General features: G+C 35.3%; 2 protein-coding genes and 1 pseudogene across 2 annotated transcripts; all 3 read right to left on the minus strand.

The window, feature by feature from the left end:
• Nucleotides 1–349: 349 nt before the first annotated feature.
• On the minus strand, nucleotides 350–7,378 carry LOC109085500 (caspase recruitment domain-containing protein 9-like). Its single transcript, XM_019100040.2, has 12 exons — nucleotides 7,077–7,378; nucleotides 6,754–6,891; nucleotides 5,575–5,900; nucleotides 4,648–4,827; nucleotides 4,429–4,572; nucleotides 2,191–2,316; nucleotides 1,607–1,795; nucleotides 1,379–1,414; nucleotides 1,168–1,216; nucleotides 1,034–1,077; nucleotides 875–954; nucleotides 350–756 (listed from the first exon to the last, which is right to left on the minus strand). The coding sequence occupies exons 1-12, from the start codon at nucleotides 7,276–7,278 to the stop codon at nucleotides 663–665; spliced, it is 1,608 nt and encodes a 535-aa protein (XP_018955585.2). The 5' UTR covers nucleotides 7,279–7,378; the 3' UTR covers nucleotides 350–662.
• A 488-nt stretch (nucleotides 7,379–7,866) lies between these two features.
• LOC109085495 (snRNA-activating protein complex subunit 4-like) lies at nucleotides 7,867–19,639 on the minus strand. The gene is made up of 25 exons (XM_042756666.1): nucleotides 19,335–19,639; nucleotides 18,417–18,557; nucleotides 18,067–18,107; nucleotides 17,654–17,741; nucleotides 17,429–17,451; nucleotides 17,187–17,330; nucleotides 16,946–17,065; nucleotides 16,788–16,866; nucleotides 16,612–16,693; nucleotides 16,318–16,419; nucleotides 15,735–15,807; nucleotides 15,461–15,625; nucleotides 15,149–15,299; nucleotides 14,743–14,849; nucleotides 14,470–14,564; nucleotides 14,244–14,338; nucleotides 13,024–13,106; nucleotides 12,440–12,931; nucleotides 12,234–12,320; nucleotides 11,802–11,949; nucleotides 10,636–10,706; nucleotides 10,484–10,549; nucleotides 10,300–10,330; nucleotides 8,340–10,153; nucleotides 7,867–8,253 (listed from the first exon to the last, which is right to left on the minus strand). The coding sequence occupies exons 2-25, from the start codon at nucleotides 18,538–18,540 to the stop codon at nucleotides 8,131–8,133; spliced, it is 4,404 nt and encodes a 1,467-aa protein (XP_042612600.1). The 5' UTR covers nucleotides 18,541–18,557; nucleotides 19,335–19,639; the 3' UTR covers nucleotides 7,867–8,130.
• Nucleotides 19,640–20,029: 390 nt separating this feature from the next.
• On the minus strand, nucleotides 20,030–22,020 carry LOC109085496 (annotated as a pseudogene).
• Nucleotides 22,021–22,925: the final 905 nt, after the last annotated feature.

Raw genomic sequence — 22,925 nt, forward strand, 5'->3', positions numbered from 1 at the left:
TATTATGTAAATGTTAATTACGGCATTCTGTATTCACTCAAGCCCCGTGAAAGCATTTTCTTGTTGCTATGGCAGCCACACAGGTGACGCAAGCGGAGTACAAAAAAGGTGAGGTCAAGAGGTATGTTCGGTCCAATTAAATTTCCCATTCAGAAGCAAAAAATTTTGTGCAGTAATTAGTCAAAACTTTTTGATAACAAAACAGTTAGACATAATACTGTATTTTATTTTACACTTAAACTTCAATTCAATTTCACAAATAAAATATTAGAATATCCCATTCACAAAGGTTCATATAGTATCATTCATGCCAGTATGAGAAACTAGGGATAAACGTCAGACATATAAGTTCAGTGAATATGTGAATATGTAAGTTTATTTTTAAACATCAGTTTCTGCAACAGAGAACAAGATTTACATGAAAAAAGGTTTTATATTTATTATATAATATATATATTAATAGATAACAGGAAATTTAGCAGATCAGACTTATGACAGCATAAGTGATTGACTGGACATACAGTGAACACTATTTTATTGATATGATGTTAATCAGGTTTTATGGGTCACTGGATGCAAAACAATGTTGGATTGTCATTAACTTGTATTTTAATATGCTGTCAAAGAAGGCCACATTTTGTCTCTTTGTCCAAAGCTGTATGTCACATCCCATCTGTATCACTCCCAGTAGTGTTGTCCAGGATGCACTGCACACTCTCTTTGTCTGTGAATTTTTTGGTTCTTAAAGCACGTTTCCTGTTCAAGACCACATTAGGAGTTTTGCTTAGATTCAGTTTAGTTAAAATCTGAAATATAGTAATAGTTCTGCTTCGATGGTTAAATTGTTGTTATGAAAGAATACAAAAAAACCAACCTCCTATAATGAAAGTTGCATTTTCCTTTAAGTTTGCAGTTAGCTGATGTCTCCTCCTCAGAGAACATTCTCTTGGAATACTGCAAACATGAAATATGTATAAAAAAAAATGAAGCCACTATCACTCTATGCATAAACATCCACAACAAAGATACCTACATTGTACTCGCCAGATGTTTGGCTCTGTGACTCTTCACTCATATCTGTGTGAGAAAACAGGAACAAGGTTAAAAAAACCAGAACAATCTATTTTATGAGCATGAGATCTGATAGATAAAAACAGTGAATGTTACCCTTTTCACCCCTTTCCCTGGACTCCTCCTCGCTAGTCTGACTTTTCATCTGTGGACAAAATGTAAGCAACCCTGTTAATGACTAAAAAGAATACAAACCAAATGTTGTGGAGGACAATGTCGCTTTAAAATGAGAAAGACAATACAGAAATATCTTATTTCCTAAGAGTGATTCCATTTAAATGATTAATAGAGAATTAATTAAAATTACCTCAAATGAACTCAGCAAGGAGCTTTCTTCTGAGTTCTGTGGAATAAAACAAAACATAATAAACATACTATTCATTATAAACCATTACCCAGTGATGATACATTATGTGCCTAAAGACAATGTGCTTACATCAGAGTGACACAACACTTTGAACTCACTAATAATTCATCTGTTTCATTCACATATGTCATGCTCACTCTGTGTAGCAGAATTTTCAAGTGTACATACCACTTGAATTGGGTTTTTCTGTTTGCGAAGCTTTGAATGGAGAGCAAGAACTTCTCCTTGAGTTCGAAACAACTGGACTTGAAGTTCATCATAACGCTCGCCCATCTCCCGGATCTGTTTGCGGTACTGGTCTTTGTCTTGGAGATTTTTTGAGTTCTCCAAATGGTACTCCTCTCTTGTACAAATAGCCTATCAAAAGGGCAGTGCCATACAACTGTTATGGTTAATGTGATGCATACAACAGATACACTGAATAAATTTGAGTAGAGATGGGCCTTTCTTCATCTAACATAGATGTGTCCAATCTTTTTACTATGAAGGGTAAAAATCAAGATAGATTTACGGCCGTGGACCAAAAGTAGATGTTGCATTATATCCAACAATATTATATTAAAATTTATATTTCTTATTCAAATTTATATTTACTACTGTACATTTCAATGCAAAGATAAAAAAGTTAAATACAAAAAGATAAGGTAAAACTGAAGATATGCTTTAATGCCATGTTTTTGACCATAAAATATATATAATGTTGCAAACAATGTTGCTATATGTTCTGTCATGCAAAGATAAAAGTGTGATACCTTGTCTCTTTCTTTGATGACCTCTTCCAGCTGCTTCAGAATGTCTTCCATTCGGTCACGGTACATTTTGGAGTCCTTTTTTAGCATTGTGCACTTCAGTTCCAACTCATCCTTTGCCTCTCGATACTTAAATTTAAAACCAAAATGATATATAATAATAATAAAAATTGGTTACATTTATATAGCACTTTTCTAGGTACTCAAAGCACTTTACATGGAAAGGGGAAATCTCCTCAACCACCAACAATGCGCAGCATCCCCCTGGATGATGTGACGGCAGCAATATTGCGCCAGAATGCCCACCACACAACAGTTTATTGGTGGAGAGGAGATGGAGAGAAGTAGTCAATCAGTATATGGGGATGATTAGGAGGCCATGATGATGAACAGGCCAACTGGTGAATTTAGCCAAGATGCCGTCCACCCCTACTCTTTTTCAAAAGATATCATGGAATTTGTAATGACTACAGAGAGTCAGGACCTTGGTTTAATGTCTCATCCGAGGGACGGTGCTTTTTGACAGCATAGTGTCCCCATTACTATACTGGGGCATTAGGACCCACACAGACCACAGAGCAAGCACCCCCTGCTGGCCTCACTAACACCTTTTCCAGCAGCAACCTAGGAGGTCTCCCATCCAGGTACTAACCAAGCTCAAGACTGCTTAGCTTCTCTCTCTCTCTCTCTCTCTCTCTCTCTCTCTATGTATATATACACATACATACAGTGGGTAGAAAAGAATCACCACCCTTTAAAATAATCAATGTTTTTATTTTATTTTTATTTATTTATTTTTTTTGCTTTGCAGCCTGAAAAGAAAATGGACACCGTTTTTGTTTTATCCAGCTGTATTTAGTGCAGATTATAACATCCAAGTAAAAAATATAATACCAACATGTCAGAAAAAGGATCATCAGTATTTTGTTGAAGCACCTTTTACTTTAATTATAACCTTTAGTCTTTCGAGACTTTGCACATCTTTGCAATATTTGCCAGCTCTTCTTTGCAGAACTGCTCAAGTTCAGTTCAATTTGATGGTGAGTGTTTGTGGACTGCAGTCTTCAAGTCATTCCATGCAAGGACATTCACCTTTTTCTCCTTCAACCACTGTGTGCTCAGTTTTGCTGTGTGCTTTGGGTCATTGTCATGTTGGAAGGTAAACCCTCTTCCCATTCACAACTTTCTGGCAGATAGCTGCAGATTTTCCTCAAGAATTTGACGGTATTTTGCCCCATCCTTTTTCCTTCTATCCTAACAAGTGCTCCAGTCCCTGCTGCAAAGAATCACCCCCAGAACAGGATATTACCACCTCCATTCTTTACTGTAGGAATGCTGTTATTTGGATGGTGAGCTGTATTGGATTTCTGCCAGACATATCGTTTGGTGCAAGTGTGAGGCAAAATAATTGGCCTTTCTTGAGGACTTTAGTCTCATCTGCAACTCCGAATTCGTCTCTCTGACAACCATCCTTCCGCAACCACCATACACTCCGACGCGCGACTGCTTCAGAGTTGCTGTAGGTCTCTTGGTCGTCTCTCTGAGCAGTTTCCTTCTGGCTCCTTCATCCAGTTTGGCGCAATGACCTGATCCAGGGAGGGTCTGTGTTGTACCAAATACCTTCCACTTCTTAATAAGAGACTTCACTGTGCTTCTAGGCATTGATAAAGTCTTTGATTTTTTTTTTCACATCCATCTCCTGACTTGTGCCTGTCCACAACTTTATCCTGTAGATCTTTTGACAGTGCCTTGCCTCCCATAGTTGATTGTTTGCTGCAGTTGCACTACCAAGGACTTAAATGCTCCAGGAAAGCTCTTTTCATGTTGAGCGAATCAAAATATCCACAGCTCAACACGGCTGAAAGTCAAATGGCTTTGTGTGCCATTGAGAAGGGGATTAGCTACGTCATTTTTAGGAGGGGGTGTTTTTCCAAAACAGTGGTTTTTCTTTTTTTCTTTTCTGACATGTTGGTGTTACATCTTTCACTTGGATATAATAAATACAGCTGGATAAAACAAAAACTGTGTCTGTCTTCATTTCAGGTCGCAAAGCAACAAAATGTGATTATTTTAAAGGGGGATGATTCTTTTCTATACTCACTGTATATTTATAAATACATACATACAAATACACTGCACAAACCCAACAAAAAAAAAAACTCACAATATGAAATGCATAATAAAAAACAAAGTAAAATTTACTTTGAATCCAGTCTGCATGTGTTATTAAACACAGGTTACCTTGTCACGCAGCTTTTCTGTGTCATGTAGGTCTCTCCTTAGATTGTAGAGATCATTCACCAGTTCCTCGTATTGTGCCTGACTTTGTTGCTTGGATTCCTCTAATGACTGTGAATCAAGCTTTTCGTGCTCCAGAGTTTGGACCTGTGTCAGTGAATTGTGAGTATAGGCATTCTTGTTCATATTTTGATTAGTGTAGTCTAAGTGAGACTGATTTACCTTGGAAGCACTTTCGAGCTCTTGTATACGAGCTGTAAGGAGATCATTTTCTCTCTGCATCTGCCAGATCAACTCTGGACTTGGCCTCTGCTCCATGGCATTTTTCAAGGTTATTGTCTTTTTACGTTGGATCTTTGAGTCACTTTCTGCATTCATTAAACTGTGTTTCAATTTCTCAATTTACAGAAAGAAACAAAGAGGGGGAAAAGAAAATACACAAAGAGAAAAGATCAAATTTAAAGTCAAGTCTGCTTGAATTGACTTGACTGCTTGACTTGAAAAGATCATAAAATTTTAACAATATTTGACTTGTGGCATTCATAGACATGAAACAGGGATGACGTATTTTTGTAAGCCAAAACTCAGAAAAGAGTTAGCATTTATAGCACTTACGGTTCTTACATCAATAGGTTTTTTTGGGGGTGTTTGGCTAAATCACTAAAATAAAGTCTGCAAGCATAAGCTCAATATATTTTATAAAGCATTTACTTTTCTTGAAAAATGGGATTATACAGAGGTTGTCAGGGACATTAAAAGTCATCACGGCAAACAGGAAAACTCATCTACTCACTAGTCTTCTCTTTCCAAAATCTTTACAGCCTCATCATGTTATTGCAAACTATTCTAACTCAAACTTTCAGGAAAAATGTTTTTTAAATAAACACTGAAAGAGCTGCCAGAACTGATGTCCAAAAAAGTCTTAAAAAAAAAAAAAACTATATGGATCTTGTTGAGGGAACCAGGGAGATGTAACTTCCAGGTTGGCCTACAAAAAACATATAATCACCACAGCACTCTATTACAATTATTACCATAACTGCAAATAAATAAATGCATTTAATTTCTTATTTCTGTTTTTTAGATTTAGTTGTGAACTATGACCGGGACATGTTCTTGACAGGTGTTCCTGGAGGACTGACTGATCACCTCGAGCTGGAGGTCTCTGTTACACATGAGCGCGCAGCTCTTCTCCTCGCTTAGTCGGGTCAAATCGTGCATCAATCGGTAATTCTCGTCTCTCAGTTTACGCGCTTCCTCGCACATGCGCTCGCGCTCCTCTCGGGTGCGCTGCACGCGGTCCTTCTGTTTGTGCAGCTCGCTCTCACACAGCTGCAGCTGGCGGATGGCGTCTAGCTGCTCCGCCGCCTGCGCAGACACTTCGAGTCGCTTCCTCCGTTCGTCTTGTGCGAGCTTCTGTAGGCGAGAGACCTCGCTCATGAGGAACTGAGTGAGGCCACACTCACCAGCAGTGTCTGGATGAACAGACGGAGAGCTCTATAAACCAGTTTGCATGCAGACAATATAGTCAACAGACACAGCATTTCTAGCTATGCTTCTGGACTCTTAGTATAAAAAGAAAACATTGTTTCTCTAGCAAAATATAATAATAATATTATTACATTTAATTAAACAGTTCGTTTGTAAATTTAATCGACAGAGTTGCCTTCCAACAGTACTGGGACTTGCAATGTTTTTTGTAACAATCATTAAATACATAAAACATGACATCAGAGCAGTTTCCCAGGGACTTTTTCAGAGACTCTTCTTGCAGTGTACATCACTTTTAGGTGGCAAAAGTGCATTAACAGTGATGAAATCATCAGAGCAGGTTCATTTAAAAACATTTCAAATTGGGGTTTGTATATATATATATATATATATATAGTCGAAAGCTTTGTTTTCAGTATCATGAAATGCATTAAACATGACATCAGAGCAGTTTCCCAAATTGGGGTTTGTGAAAAAACTGTTCAAGTCACAAGTGTTCTTGAGAAGCTTATAAGTAATGAAATCATAAAAATGTCGAAAGCTTGGGAAACCCTACATTACACCAACAAACATTACTAAACATGAAAACATGAAATTTTATATCCTCTCTAAGGACCCTTTTTAGTACCTTCATGGCCACCTGTATAAAAATCCTGTAGCAATATTTAACAAAGTCTGTTCTCCTTTGGTCTATGATGATAGAAGTTGTAAGAGCAATTATGATTTTTATTTGCTTAAAAGGTGTGGCTAAGGTATTTTATGCCTAACATTTAAAAAAAAAAAAAAAGGTATAAGAATCAACTGATATGTAATTAAAAATGTAGGCCTACAGCTTACCAATAAGTACGGAGAAGACCCTAGCAGGCTCTTTGCCGGTGATTTTGCGGTATACATCTGGGTAGTCTAGCTCCAAACTCTCTAGAAATGCCTCATATCCTTTGAGGCCAGTTCTTTGTAATATGTCCAGCAACACCCCTATAAGTGAATAAAAAGTCATTCCTGAACCACATCTAGATACCACTTAATATAAATGTATACTTAGAAAATAATACAGTATAGTAACTTAGAAAATTATACAGTAACTATCTCTTTCAACAATATTTTCTGCATATTTAATGTTTTAAAACACTTAAACTTTAGGTGGCCTAAAAAACACTTGCCAACTTTTCGGCGTCTGATAACCAGACTGGGGTCGTTGTAGATCTGTTCTTCATCCTCGCTGCTCAGCACTTTACACTGTCTCAGATAAGGTGTTATCCTTGAGGGCTCAATGGTCTTGATAAGAAGCATTCTGTAGTCTTCCAGCCGTGCCCAGCACTCATCATCCTCCTCCATCTCAAAAGCCCCTGGACCATCAGACATGACTGTCACTAGCTCTCTGCTGGCTAGAAAATAGTTTGATAGCAGCTTTTAAGGCTAAGCGCGCGTTACACATTCAGCTGGTCTGTAAACTGAAAAAGGAAATGAAGTTCACTGAGTACTGTGGTGACATAAGTTCCCTTTTTCCATTTGTCATTGCAGTTTTTTTTATTTCCCTCTATTTCACAACAAAAATTATTGAGCTGCAATGCACTTTCGGTGGTATTTGGTCACAGAATGAGTACATACATTTTTTGACATTTTCTAAAGAAAATGTATAGTCAACCATTATTAATAGTGTGTCTCGGTAATCTCAACTTGACATACCTTGATAGGCTTCCAGCTTCATGTAAAATACAACAGAGCTACTGATTTAACTTTTTGATTCAGGTGTGGGTTGCACATTATTAATATTCTTTTATCAAGTGGTATTGAATATACAAAATAATTTATTATAAATGTATGCTTTTTTACAATTTCACAAACTTTTTGATTCAGGTGTGGGTTGCACATTATTAATATTTATGTAATATAAAAGCATACAAAATTCAAATGCAATACAAAAACACAAAGAACCAAACAATGACATCATTTCACAATTCTACTGAACAATTTATTCAAAAAGCAGTAACAAACATCAACAAAATTAAAGTATATGATAATTCAGTGCAAAATTCTGAGTCTTTATTTTTTTTCAAGAAACTTGTCAGGACACACTGAATGTTCTTGAAGCATATGGATGGAGTAAAAGAAATGAGTGCAATTAATATCTAACTGGTCCCTTTAACTCTAATATAGAATTTTTTGTAGTGGTACAAATTTCTACATTAATTTTGAACTATACACAATCTGAAGCTACTGGCATTTATTCAGCTGATGAATCTTATGTAACTCAACATCGACTCCTTTCCTTTTTGTCCTGATTCCTGAGAAATGTTTTGCTGATGCTTCGTTTTCATTTGTGTTAAGCTCAGTCCTCTGAAAGATATAGAAAACGTATAAATTCAAATAAAAAAAAAAATCAAAACAAAACAAAGATTGATTTAATGTTATACACAACTTACTGTAGCTGGTGGCTGAATCCTTTTTTCTCTCTTTTGTAAATACAAGACCTCAGCATCATCACCATTGTTATCTGTGGGCAACTGACATTTCTCAGAAGGGTTTATAGTGGCCAAAAGGGCTGGTAAGATAAAGCATGACAAGAAACGAGCCTTCAAAAGCAGGTACGCTGGATTTGAGGCAAACCTTTCAGCAATCATTTTGCGGATGGCAGCTACTTGATCTTCTTCCTCTTTGTGATTTTGATATTCATCTGGCAGGATATTCACTGCAGCTGCAAGCAAAGACTGTTTAACTTTGAGCAAAGAAGTCAGTGTTTTGATGCTGGCGGCAGACGGTGGAAGGTAAGGCAAAGACAGCTCTAAATGAGGTAGTGGAATTCCACCTTTTCCATTCATCCAGTCATCTACTTCAGATGACTGCTCAGGGAATATCAAGTGGGGATTAAAGCTAACAACATCAGAGGGAATATCAGGAAGAGGGATCAATGGTTCACTTGATGTTATGATTTGAGGTACTTCTGATGGAGCCACAATCTGAGGTGATGGAGCCACAATCTGAGCTAATGGAGCCACAATCTGAGCTAATGGAGCCACAATATGAGGATATTGAGCTATAAACTGAGGTGAAGGAGCAATTGGTCGGAGCGGTCTTCTAGAAGTAGAAAGGGGGCTCAATATTGTGTTTGGCAAACTTTTTTGTTGGATGACGTTTGGCAGCTGAATAGTTCTTACAGGAACGCAGCCATTTTCATTGACACCAGGAGACTTTGCCACTGCAACATTATTTGCTGGCTTGGATGCGACTGGTGCACTAGCCGTAGGGGCCACAGTCAAGGGAACTGGAAGAACACTGAAAACAGCAGGAGATACTCTGGAATCAGTTGATGTAGATGTCTGATATTTCCTTACACTGGATTCGTCAGAAGAGGAGTCTGAGGAGTTCTTCATAGCTTCAATGTGTGAACCTTTCTGGTCCTCTTTAGGCATTGGAGATAACATCTGAACACTATGTAGCACACTTTTGCTCTGTACTAATGTCGAAGTAGGTGAAAGAGGCATCTGGATGTTCACAGAGGAGGAAGTCTTTAGGGTATCTCTGGAGGCATTAGAGACTGAAGAACATATAAGGGCAGGATTGACAGAGGAAGCAGCAACAACAAAGGCAGATGATGATGGGTATAGATTGGTTGAGATACATGGACGAATACTGTTATTCATGGGGGAAATGTTTGGCACAGTTAGTGTCTGGTTGCTTGGGATATTAGCAGAACGTGGACCGGTTACTTGTACCAAATTGGTGGGGGCAAGAATCCAGTTGACTGGCTGCGTCTGCAATGTAATAGCCTGAAAAACAACATTCTGTTTGCCGTGGTTTTGTTTCAGCAACTTTTTTTTACTACCTTTAGCTTTTTCCATTAGGGCTTGGACTTCCTCAGTAGGTTTGTGGATGTGTTTTGTAGAGTTGACGCTGTTTGAGTCCTCTACACTTGGTGATTTGGGGGTTGAGGCCATGACAGGTTGGTCAGGTGCTGTCTGCTGTATTAGTGGTAGAGGAATCTGTGATATAGCTTGTGCTGGTGACTGTGGTAGTTGAGAGATTTTCTGTTTCGTAAGCATTAAAGGCTGCACTGCCATCTGCTTGTTTGGCTGTGTAATAACAAGAGTTTTGGGATGGATCAAAGCAGGGGTTGTCATCTGCCTGACTGGCTGCTGGGGAGGGTTAAGAAGAACCGGCTGCAGGGGCAGATGTTGAGGAGGTTCTGCAGGTTTCTTGTGCTCGGCTTTCTGTTTTGCCTCCTTAAGAATCGCTGACACTTTTTGAGGAGGAGCCAAATAACCATAGGAAGGAAACATTGACATTAAGCATGTTATGGCAGAAAGAATCGGAGGTCTTTGGATATGTGCATTAATTGTTATTATATTTCAAGACTTTAAAATGGATAAATATATACTGACATACCTGTTCTCGGTTTAGATTGAGCGATTGGCTTCTGAAAAAAGACAAGACAAGAGAGAACAACTGACAATACTGAGGGAACACTAATCTTCAAAGTATTACTTTCTTCTAAAAAATACAACAATAACATCTGCAACCAAGTATGACAACTAGGCTAATTAACTTAAGATGCTGGATTGATGAATACCTTAATGTCGATCTTTTGCTGAATTTCAAAGACATTCTTGCAACCCTTGATATCTATTTGAATAGCCTGTGTTAAGAAAACACAACCATGTGAAACACTGCCATCTTTGTTTTTTATTTCATCGTAACCATAGACAAAGTTATTAGGCTTACTTTGAGGAAAAATGACAACACTGATGTTTCTGGAAGAGTGATGTCTGCTGCTTTCATTCCAACAATATCACCTGTAAAATGATTATTGATGAATTATTGAAAAAAAAAAAAAAATGAAAAAAAAAAAAAAAAAAAATGCCTTGAATTTTTTACTCATAACTAGGTCCATATTGAATCTGCACACTAGAGTATAATAAACTAAACTGAACTTATTGCTTAAAGTCAATGTGAATTGTAGTTGCAACTAATTTTACTTCCAAAGGGTTTCTGCAGGTTTTATAAAAGGTCAATTTAAGACTTTTAAGACCTAGTAAAGAAAGTTTAAAGAGTAAATTAAAAGAAACACAATGTCTCTCTTAATATGTAAAACAATGGTTTCTAGATAAAATGTCTTGGGAGAGTTACAATGAGTTGTATTAGCAGCACTTCAATATCGATCTTCCAAGCTTCCAATCAATCTCCATTATTTTGTAATTCATTTTACATAAAAAAAATAAAATAATAATAATAACTCCTTAAGGCTTGAATACCTCTGCTCCAAACCACTAGAACTAGAATGGAAATAACTTTTTGTTAACTTTTGTTTTCCAGTGCAAATGTCTTAAGATTCTTAAATCAAGATACATTTACTTGTTTCCAGTAGAATTGATTTATGTTTAAAACATAAAAAAATATCTGTCAGTGAGCTCAGATAAAATCAACTTTATTAAAATGGAAATTTTCATATATACTGTTGACAGATATTTGTTCTTGTTTTAAGCATAAACTTAATTTTTGTTAAGACTGGCATCTCAAGTAAATGTATCTTCAATTAAGAATGTTATATTTGTATTGGAAAGCTATTTTATTATAGATATTTTTTATTGGAAAACAAAAACAGGAAAATATTAATTTTGGCAATGCATGCAATATTTAATGCAATGACTATGAATTTAAGACTTTCTGCTCTGATGAGAGACCTTCTGTCAGGCTGTAAATTGTGGAAGGGCAAATTAAACCCTTCTTCAATAATGTGACATATTTTGGAGTGAAATTAGATATCTAACAAGGAAAAAAGGTGCAAAACTTTATTCATCAGCATTAACTGTCTGATATGTGAGGCTGCTAAAACATTACAACCCACAAATGTTTAGGTGTTTTGTCAGAACTGAAACAAGGGTCTGTACCTTTGCAAAATGTATTTTCATTCGCTGGAGCAGGCAGGATCACATTACCAATCCATGGGGTGATGACTTTAAGGAGTTCATTGATAAGGCTAGCCATGTCCCGAGCCGGCCTTTTTTTCTTTATATTTATTGGACTTGTCGTTTTCTCCTTTAGGTCATTTTGAAAAGAAAAATGCATACAATCAATGTAAAGTAAGTGTATTATTTATTTAAAATAATATATTTTCCAAATCTTATTTTTTTTAATACTAAGCATGATATTAAAAAAGACAATAGTGCCTTAACAGTCTTAAGTCTGAATAAGACTATAGTTTTAAATCTTATAAGCTCTTAGAAAGTGGCAACTATTTTCTAATATACTTGATAATAATGTAATGGCCTTATGTTATGTACTATAATTGTAACATCAAGTACCATCTGTGTTAAACGTACCTTATTAATAACAGATGCTCCCTTCCACTGTAGGAAGTGTTTAATATCACTCAGAGACACCTTGAGCATGGCTTTCTCATTGTCGGTCTGCATGCATGAAATGAAATTCATTTTTACACGGAAGCGTTGCAGAACATATAAATAAAATTAAATAAAAATAAAAACGGGTCTGACCTGAAAAAAAAAAAAGAAAGAAAACATCTTACCTGACTCTGCAAGACAGTAGGTTTTAAACCTACATAAGTTCTTTCCAGGTTTCCAAAGTGGTTCAGGACAGTATTGCGCACGAAACTGAGCATGACTTTTGGACATCTGCTCTTCTCTGATCGAATGCGGCTGAAGACAGATTTTGTAGTGGATTCATCTAGCTCATCCTCGATGGTAGGAGGACAGACCCACACAGTCCTGACAGTTCCTACAGAATGAACCACTGTGTTTGCATTTAAAGGTATCCATTCCTTCATATCTGGCTGTACGTAGTCCTTTCCTGGTATTTCCCGATTTTGAGGTATTTCCAGATCTTTGGGAACATCTGATTCAACATCACTGTCCATATTATTTATCTGGTTTTCGTCCTCGGAGCTGGTGATCATCTCTTGTTTAATGTTGCTTTTCAATACTTTTTGTCTTTTTCTTTTTTGTGGCACTGTTGTCCTTTTTCTTTTTATGCCTTTACTCTGATGCTCTTTACTCTTACTCTGAAGAAAAACAACAACAACAAAATGTTAATGTTTATTTATTATATTTAATCTGCTTGAAGGATGCAAGATATATTGAAGAATGAACTTACAGCTTGTGTTAGTAATTTCCACTTGCTTAGGCATTGGCAGTCAATCCGGGTTGGGATCTCTGAGGCAATCTTACTCCACTTGCCTGGAAAATAATGAGCAGATGTGGCCAAACATTTTAATATGAAGGGCCAAAAATCAAACTTGTTTGAGGACCATTGCCCAAAAAAAGTAAAATTGAAAATAAAAATGGAAATAATGCATCAAAAATATAAATAATTGAATTTTTTTACCATTGTTTAAAAAAATTTAAAAACAAAAATATACATTATAAACAAAGATATATTTCAATGGAATTTTTCAAAAACATTTCCTCCATGACCATCTTGAGGTCGTCTATGCTGAAATGTCACTTCACAATGTTTGCACTAACCATGAAACTACGAGCTCTGACTAAAAGTAGAATGAAAATAAAATCTGTTGGTTTAAGAATTTTTGCATGTCATTTCAAGAAGTTGAACAGTTCTACACCTTTTGTTAGATTTCAACGTCACAATGAATCATCTCCTCTCTAAAGTAACATCATGAGTTGGCCTTGACATAATGGTCATTAGTTATTTAAATACACTACCACTTAAAAGTTATTTTGAGTTTTTCATGTTTTTAAAGTCTCTTATGCTCACCAAGGCTGTATATATTTGATCAAAAATACAGTAAAACAGTAATTTTATAAAAACGATTTATTTGATTGTTCCCTTGAAATTATAATTGCGATTATTAATTATGATTATCACAATTTACATTGAATGTTTGAATAGCTTTATACCACAGTTTGAAACAACTAAATGCTATATTGGTTTATATGAAAATAAGCATGTTGAAAACACTGAAAAAAAAAACGTATTGCTTTTCTATAGCATTAAGACTCAAATGTCAACTATACATTGGTTTGGTTTCTTCTTTAAATAAAAAAAAAAAGGAAATATGCATGTTGTTATAAAGTTATTCTAAAACTAATATTAAGACAATGGAAAAACCCTTAAGATAACCCGAAGAAAGAAAATAAACAAGCATGTGGAATAATGTACTGTAAGTGTATTTTTTTTTTTTTTTTTTTTTTTTTTACATAATTGTGGCATCCGTAATTATAATCATGATTAGAAATTTGCTTAATTGTGCAGCCCTAATTTAAATGTCTACTGGATATATTGTTACTGCCCATTTTAAGACTTATTAACACTAATTTATTGAGATACCGATTAATTCCACAGATTTCACTTACCAACACCATATTTCTTAACCTTTTCTTTTAGTAGTTCCACCTCCTCTTCGCTCCAAGGCCCCTTTTTCACATTTTCCTGAAGACAATCCAAATACCTAAGATGCAAAATTGTTCATATTTATGTATCTAGCACTAGTCGATCCAGTCAGATTGATTTGGGTGTTCAAATGATTTCAGGGATGTTATTATGAAACATTAGTTTTGTCTGAAATGTGTCATACTGTACCTGTCACGACAAGCACTGTCAAGCCTGCCTGGCACTTCCAATCTGATTTTCCCCCATTCTTTGATGCCATATTTTGCGACCGCATTCCTCAACAACTGATATGAAACAGTTCGTCATATTAGGGAACCTGATTAGTCAAATTTGGCATGAGGCATGCAAAAGATTTTAAAACACTGTGTCTTCACTGACAATATGGTACAAAAGCAATGCATTAAATCAGTTTCTCATTTATTGTAAGAGAGTACAATATCCAAAATTAATTCTGCTTCATACCTGGTCCTCCTCTTTGGACCAGGGGCCTTTCTTTAAAGAAGGATTCAAAACAGACGTCCAGCGATATGCCAGCTGTGATCCATCACGGCCCTCCATGAAGTATGACACTGTGGAGATAATAAATAATACAGATAAATAGCCCCTATGATGCATACTCATTTCCAAAACGCAACTGAAGTAAATGGAATCTATACAGTAAATGAAACCTGTCATAAAGGACATATTCTTGCATTTAAAACTATTTTTTAAATGCGCAGTCAGATGCAAGAACACATTGTGTGTGATCAATCTCTTGCTGTTCCCTTGATTTTGGCTTATCCAAGCTGATTTCAGAGTCAGAATGACTGTTTCAGAAACAAATGTGTGACATTCAGTACAAGAGCTCAAGAAGACCCAAATGTCTCACTCTGTATGTAAGGAATGAAGTTGCCAGTTCTCATTTTTTCAACCAGTTTTCTAAGGATCTCATCTTCCTCTTTTGTCCACTCTCTCCTTCTGAAGGTCTTTGAAATGTAGCGCTGGTAAGTCTGGAAGCACATGAAAGCCGTTCGGTTTGTCTGGAAAAAAAACATATATATATATATATATTATATGTGTCAAAGTATACATATACATATATGAGGTGAAAGTAGTGTTGTTAAACATAATAAAAACCTTATTAAATAGCATGTTAACATTAGCAGCTGTTTTGAAAGTGCATGAACTTCTCTTCCCTTACCCCAAGAGCCTCTGCGATTTTGTCCCAATGGCAGCAATTGTACTCTTCTACAATTCCTTTCAGTTTATCAATCTCGTCCTTTTTCCATACTGACTTGTCAATGGAGGGGTGTAAATAGTTCTGCCAGAACCTTTTCAAATCCTCAGCCTGTCGCAACGCTTCAAACTATCAAACACAGACAAGTTCTTTCATACTTTTGAATTGGAAAACTGATGTTATAAGACAGAACAAGATTTATATGGATGCATCTTAGTAAAATAACTACATAACTTACGTCAATATTTGATATTTTCTCCCAGTCATGATCGTCATGGCGATTACCCAGTAGCTGATCGTCTTTCAGGGCACTGATGATATTATAAAGTTTGTTTACACATTTAATTGCACACTAAGCACACAACCATCCAGTATGTAAGGTTTTTAATGCTTTTGAAAGAAGTCTCTTATGCTCCCCAAGGCTGCTTTTACAGTATTTGACCAAAATACAGTAAAACAGTAATATTGAAAAATACTATTATAATTCAAAACAAATGTTTTCTATGTGAATATACTTTTAAATCCAATTCAGTGATGGCAAAGCTAAGTTTTTTAAGCAACCATTACTCTAGTTTTCAGTGTCACACGATCCTTCAGAAATCATTCTAATATGCTGATTCGATGTTCAAGAAACATTTCTGATTATTATCAATGTTGAAAACAGTTGTGCTGCTTAATATGCCTTTTTTAGGATCCTCTGACAAACAGGAATTTCAAAAGAACAGCATTTATTTTAAATAGAAATCTTTTGTAACATTATAACTGCATAGAATTCTTTCAATAAATAAACAAATAACTCAAGGTGCTTAAAATATCTTTACCTTATTTCTACAATTTCTTTCTCAATTAAATCTATTTGTTTTTTCAGTTCTTCTTTTCCCTCTTCATCAGCTCTAGACATCTTGGCACTCAGATAGTCCAGCCTATGAAAACAAATCAAACATCTCAAACTCTCAACATTTCTAAAAACAGCCATCTTCTACAAAAATACACACATAACACTTCAATTTACTGAGAATGCAAACTTGCATTTCTAAATGCACAGCTTCTTTGTGTCCAAATAGATCAGACAGGGCAGATATTTAGGTTTGGTTTTCCTTTTTTCCAGAACTCACTTGGATAATTTGGGTTGTAGCATCCGTTTCATAGTGTCTTTGGCGACTGCATTGGTCAGCAATGTTTTCTGCCAACCATCCCCTGAAAGAAATAAGAAAAAAAAAGCATTTTATTTTTATTCAAAAATCACTTAGATACAAGTAATAAAAAGCAAGCATGCTGTCACAAAACATACATCTTTTTATTTTCAGCTCTTCAATGGGTCTGGTACCATGACTCAGCTTTGCTTTGGTTTCTTCGTTTGCTGGAGGGCCCTAGAAGCAAACAAAAGAAAAAATAATATGCAAATAAATTATAATAATGATAATTCTGGGATGCAAGATCATAACATACCAGACCGGTGAGTTTGTCTTTGAAGTAAGGCTTCATGAAGTATCCAAGAAATTGTTTCTGAGGGGGAATTCCTGGTAAGGAGAAGCTAGAAGTGCTTGAGATCTGGGCCTCAATCTCTTTCTGTGGAGGTACAGTTTAAAATAAAAAGCTTTAAAATAGTTCTGCTGTAATTAAACTCATGCAATCGGGTGGCACGAAGACTCAGTTTCAATGAACTACGGCCCTGATGTTTGTTGTTCACCTGCTGCTGCTGATTCTCATTGAGGAGTTGTTCCAGCTCAGCTAGCTTCTCTTTCAACACCTCCTGATAGACCAAATTCATCTGAAGGCAAGTCTCCACATTTTGAGGAAGATCCAACTCATCGTCATCACTGTCTACATAACTCTAACGAGAGCAGAACATTACTGTATTATAAGCATTTTAAAACAATAATGGGAAAATATAATGTAAGCATATATCATAGAAACAAAGTGGTAACTCACAGAATCAGTGTCATGTTTACTCTCTGTTAAGCAAAAAAAAAATACAATTAAGACAAATTAATTTACAAACAAATTATTTGTATAGCTGAAACAGCAGACCCAATACCCAATAATTGCTACTGACTTTTCAGATTATGCATCATATATTTAAAGTTCCCGTTGAGAACATGAGGGTTAATTTTTCAGCCTGATGAAAATCGCTATAGATAATAAGATATTATTTACCTTCCAATACACTAGCACCAAGTGTATTCTCTAACTCTTCAATCTCCCTCTGTATCCGCAGGCGCTCTGCCTCCAAGTCATCACGCTCCTAGAGGCAATTACAAGCAATATAAGAATAAAAAAAAACATTACAAGAAGAATATTACATTTTATTTCTATAGTGCAGGGTTCCTCAAATCTTGCCCTGGAGGGCCAATGCGCTTCAGAGTTTAGCTCCAACCCTGATCAAACTCACCTACCTGTGATTTTCCAATGATCCTGAAGACACTGACACTGATTAGCATGCTCAGGTGTGTTTGATTAGAGTTAGAGCTAAACTCTGCATGAAAGTGGATCTCGTGGGCCAGATTTGAGGATCCCTGCTATAGTGCGTTTAATTTCAATAGTAACCATTTGGCTTTCTAGATTCTTACCACTCCTTTAACTTCAGGTCCACTGTCATCAGATTCATCATCTGTCATGGAAACATTATATATTACATTAATGTAAAGCACAGAGCACAAGTCAAAAACAAGGCTCCTACACTTTTTGGCCAAAGCAATTCCATAACTCTTCCATCACCATTCTAGTCATTTAGGAATGGTGGGTAAGGGTTTCATCAAATAATTTACAATTTTTATCATAAAATTTGATCTAAAAGAATTATTCACTTATGATTAACTTGATTCACTTAATTCACTCACTGTTAAATTAGTTCAGTGGGATGCCCAAAAGACAGAGGAGAGCCGGGCATCTCTCTCACAGTTAGGAGACAGTGACTTACCATCACTGCTGCTGTCAGATGGGAGAAGGTCTATAATGCTGCTGTCTGCACCCAGAGTACTCTCAAGAGCCAAAATCTCCCTCTGGATTTGATCCCTTTTCTCAAGTAACTCATTCGATTCCATGTTAGACAAGGTGAGACCTGAAAACATTTTACAGGTTACGGAGTTACAACATTGTACACTCTGCCAATGCGATCTCACTCATTTGCAGGAGTGTAAAGTACATAAATCTTATTTCATATATTATTTTAGGCATATTTCACTGGTCTAAAGAATTTCCTACAATTACAAAGTCTATTTTATTCTCTCTTGTCAATTTTTGTTTTCCTTTCCATAAAACAGCCAATGAAACCACTATCATTGATCATGCATCATTTTGAATCTACAGCAATGTTTTCACCAAACATGGACTACAGCTGAATTAAAAATGTAAAAAAAAAAAAAAATACATATAAAGTGTTTGTTACATATTTAAAACACTGAGAAAATTTAAAAGGTTGGTTTACAAAGTCTCTTGATTTCATTTTACATGCAGTTCTTAAATCCAATGAAATGGAGAAGTTTAAAAAAATATATATATTATTATTAATATTTTTTAAACTTTCACTCATGTGTGTGTTTGGTTAGAATCTAGATAATAGACGTTTAGGTGAGTATTTTTTCTCTCTTTTGATTAAGTACCTATTTTCTCTACTTTTACCTGAAATATTTCACGTCTACTCAAATGTAATGCTGTAGTAATAAAAAATAAAGCTTTAAATAAATACAAACCTTCTATAGTCAATATAGAATAAAAACTAGTCACTTCTAGACCACATAGCAGAAAACACAGTACATATGTGTATTTGGCAAAGAGAACAAACGAACAAAATATCTAACTTTAGTTGTCTGTCAGTGCAGAGGGGACATGTACTTACATTAGCTTTCCTTTAAAGGATCATGCTGCTTCTATCACACCAACACAACAAAAAACACCTGCTGGATCCTGCAGCATCACTGCACTCTGGACAGCAGCATGTTTACAAAGAGTGCACTTAGGGACTTTGCGAACTAGACTTACACTTATTGCAGTTTTTTCAGCTTGGCTGTTTGCAAACAAAAGTTTACATGAACCGTACTTTAACTGTCAAGAATAATTCTTCCCTGCCTGGTAAAACTACTTTACGTTCATGTAACGTCATGTGTGTACAAACCATAGGTACAAACGTGAAGCGCGCGTAAATAGTGCGTCATCTTCACCTACACTTCATAATAAAAGTCCCAGCGCCTCTCAGCTATCAAAGAATTAGAAGAAGGTTTTAATATGTTCATTACTACGTTAATTAATGAACGTTAAATTTATACATACTGCTTTAATGTTTAGCATAGATATTGTTTATGTTAAAAAAAAATCGATAGATAAAATAGTTTTAGCATCTATTAAATTAATGTAACGATTTATAGATACTAATTGTTAAATTCTCAATCAACAACAGGACCACGTGACTGAAGTAATCTTCTTTATTAAGTCAATAAAGAGCATTCTGAATATAAGGCACATCACCCAATGTTGATTAGTAAAGTATTTTTAAATAAACAAATACTTAAAATGCTGTAATTTAAAACAGCAGAAATATCTAAAAAAAAAAAATGTGTTAAGCTCTATATAAATATAACCAATAATCAGAATCTGTTAAATAATGTGCAATAGAATTTTAAGAAGGGACTTGACTCATTGTCTAACAAAAGTGCCGAACGTTTTTGAAAATATGGTTTTCCTACATAAACTCATAAAATACAGATCTTTGATTTTGGTGAGAGAATCCAAGGCACTATTTGGTACACTTAAGTATTTATATGCTTAAGTTCCTGCTAGAGCTTAATTTGGTCATCGTTTTGCCCATCACACCTCATTTTGTTATTTCATAATGATGCTAATGAAGTGGATGAACAAAATAAACAATGATGTACCACGGTCTAAATGCAGTGAGTCTATAGTGTACGGAACATGATGTTCGCAGAAAAAAAAAACTTAATCATGAATCTCTGTGATCTTGTCAATAGATGTCAATAACTGGGAAACAAAACAGAGTGTCTCTCTTCCTGACAGCAACTGCCTGTAAAAATACAAAACACATTCAGTGCAATGGTATATTCATTTAATTTATATTTACATTTCAGATCATTATTAAATGACTGTAGAAAAGCACAGAAAAAAGTAATGGTCATTGTTAATCATACCTGATAGAAGTCTCTGCATCTTGAGCTGCTTTGTTAAGGTACTCAGAGGCCACTTGTGCATTGTGTCTCATTGCAGTTAAGGCGGTATAGTTTCTCCATATCTCAGCCTCTCATTTTCACTTTTATATCCTTCAAGCTGGCCCTGAGAAGAAAACATTGAAAATAAACACAACGATGGAGTTTTAATCTGAATAATAACAGAAGTGAAATAGTTTTTTTGATCACAAATTCATATTATACAGTAGTATATAGCTGTATTACATTATATATGTAACAATAAGTGTGCTTGTGCATATGGAAAGAAGTCAAACCTGGAGTTGTTGTATCTCTTGTTTAAATTTTTTAATACTATTTTCAGCTTTGACTGCTCGCTTCTGTATTGGATAAAACAGAATTTTAATCAATTAAATGCAGGAAATAAATCATTTGAAATATCTTTACACCAAAACAGATATAACAAAAGGTTTAATTTAATAAACCTTAATAAAAAATATAGTCATGAATGATAGCACAATGCGTAATACCGTCATTAACTGAAGGTTTTGTTCTACTGACTGCACCATTGTCTCCAAAGCCTTAGCCTCTCTCTCCTCCTGTAATTTCTTGCTGTGCAACTCATCAGTCAGTTGTTTGATCCTATTACAATCGGAAGGTTGAATTATGAGAAATCATCTAAAAACTACACAGCAGCAATACATATAAACTTCAGTCTATTAAAGGAATGAATGTAGAGGAGTTTGTTTCTTTATGGAATGGAGTCATTTGGTTTACTTATGGATTATTGTGATGTATTTATCAGCTTTTTGGACTCTCATTCTGACGGCACCTATTCACTGCAGTGGATCCATTAGCAAATTATGTAATGATAAATTTCTCCAAATCTTTTCAGATGAAGAAACAAACTCATCTACATCTTGGATGCCCTGAGGGTGAGTAAATCATTATTTTTGGGCAAGCTATTCTTTAATTACCTCAAAAAGAATTGTAATTAATGTGTTATTTTACATCCAGTAATGCAGTTATTTGTATAAATAAATAGCCTACCTTTTGGAGTCAGATTCTGACCTTCTAAGGAGTTCTTTTACTTGCTTTCTGAGTAGGGAATTCTCTTCTCTGAGCTAAAACACATGAAACAAAAACACCTTAAGAAATGTACATTTTTTCAAAAGCAGCATTGCACCAATTATAATATAACAATTGGCTCATGTATATCCAAAAATATACACACCTTTCACAATTCACACAACATACCTGTTGGGGATTCTTTGTGCCATTTTCAGCATTACTCCTCTTAGGATGGAAGGAAATGTCAATCACTGACGTCTTTTCATCACCCTCATAGCTTCCTAAGTAAAATATATTCCCAGTCAGTGTTTCGTTTAATTATTGTCAATGTCAAATATCATAAACCATAATTCATTACTGTATTTTATAAACAGTACTAATCTCCTGCAATTCTAATGTCTCTGCTTCTGTATGGCAGAGAGCAGTTTTTCTACAGGGAACATGTTTCAGATCGCCACCCATTGAGGTGGAAGAGACAAGTTTACAGATCGGAGAGATGGTTGATGTTTACAGTAGTTATGGGAAATGCTGTTGCATATTAAATGGCAAAATATATTAATTTTGATTGTTCTGATAAAGCAAAACATTTCTAGTGTGTTCCAGATTTTTAAACCTCTTAATGACCTTGTCAACATTTTTGGGAACCAAATACTAACGCTTTCATTTTTTTTGTCTACATTTTAACATTGTAACCCAGCAAACACAGAACGTTCCCCTAACGTTAGTTTTTTGGTTCCCGTTTGAAAAATAACTTATAGAGAATTTTCTTTTGGGAACCAAAAAAAAACCATAAAAAAACTATACAATAACAGCCATAAAACAACGTTCCCAGAACATTGCATGGTGGTTATTTTTATATAACCTAAAAATAACTTATATAAAATATCCTAAAAATAAATTATACAGAACGTTCCCTTATTTTTGCAACCTTAAAATAACGTTCTCAGAACGTTTCAGGGTGGTTGTTTTTAAAATAGCCTAAAAATAAATTATACAGAACGTTCCCTTATGGTTATTTTTAGGCTATTTTTTGCAACCATAAAATAATGTTCCCAGAACGTTGCAGGGTGGTTATTTTTAAATAACCCAAAAATAACTCATACAGAACGTTCCCTCATGGTTATTCTCAGGTTATTTTTTATAACCCTGTAACCCGTCTTTCCAATGAAAACGTCGCAGATGTTAATACAGAGACCTGAAATTCGTTTATGTAGCACTGATTA

The sequence above is a fragment of the Cyprinus carpio genome, chromosome A5 (genome assembly GCF_018340385.1).
Source record: "Cyprinus carpio isolate SPL01 chromosome A5, ASM1834038v1, whole genome shotgun sequence".
In the NCBI taxonomy this organism is placed as follows: Eukaryota; Metazoa; Chordata; class Actinopteri; order Cypriniformes; family Cyprinidae; genus Cyprinus; species Cyprinus carpio.

Excerpts from the sequence above, each read along its gene's own strand:
- LOC109085500 (XM_019100040.2), bottom strand. The coding sequence starts at position 7,278 with ATGTCTGATGGTCCAGGGGCTTTTGAGATGGAGGAGGATGATGAGTGC. Across the intron at positions 5,901-6,753 it reads GGTCTTCTCCGTACTTATTG|ACACTGCTGGTGAGTGTGGC; the intron begins GTAAGCTGTAGG and ends CTGTTCATCCAG. Across the intron at positions 2,317-4,428 it reads CAGAAAAGCTGCGTGACAAG|TATCGAGAGGCAAAGGATGA; the intron begins GTAACCTGTGTT and ends TTTAAATTTAAG.
- LOC109085495 (XM_042756666.1), bottom strand. The coding sequence starts at position 18,540 with ATGGAATCGAATGAGTTACTTGAGAAAAGGGATCAAATCCAGAGGGAG. Across the intron at positions 17,331-17,428 it reads GTAAACATGACACTGATTCT|AGTTATGTAGACAGTGATGA; the intron begins GTGAGTTACCAC and ends TGCTCTCGTTAG. Across the intron at positions 16,867-16,945 it reads AAGACAAACTCACCGGTCTG|GGCCCTCCAGCAAACGAAGA; the intron begins GTATGTTATGAT and ends GTTTGCTTCTAG.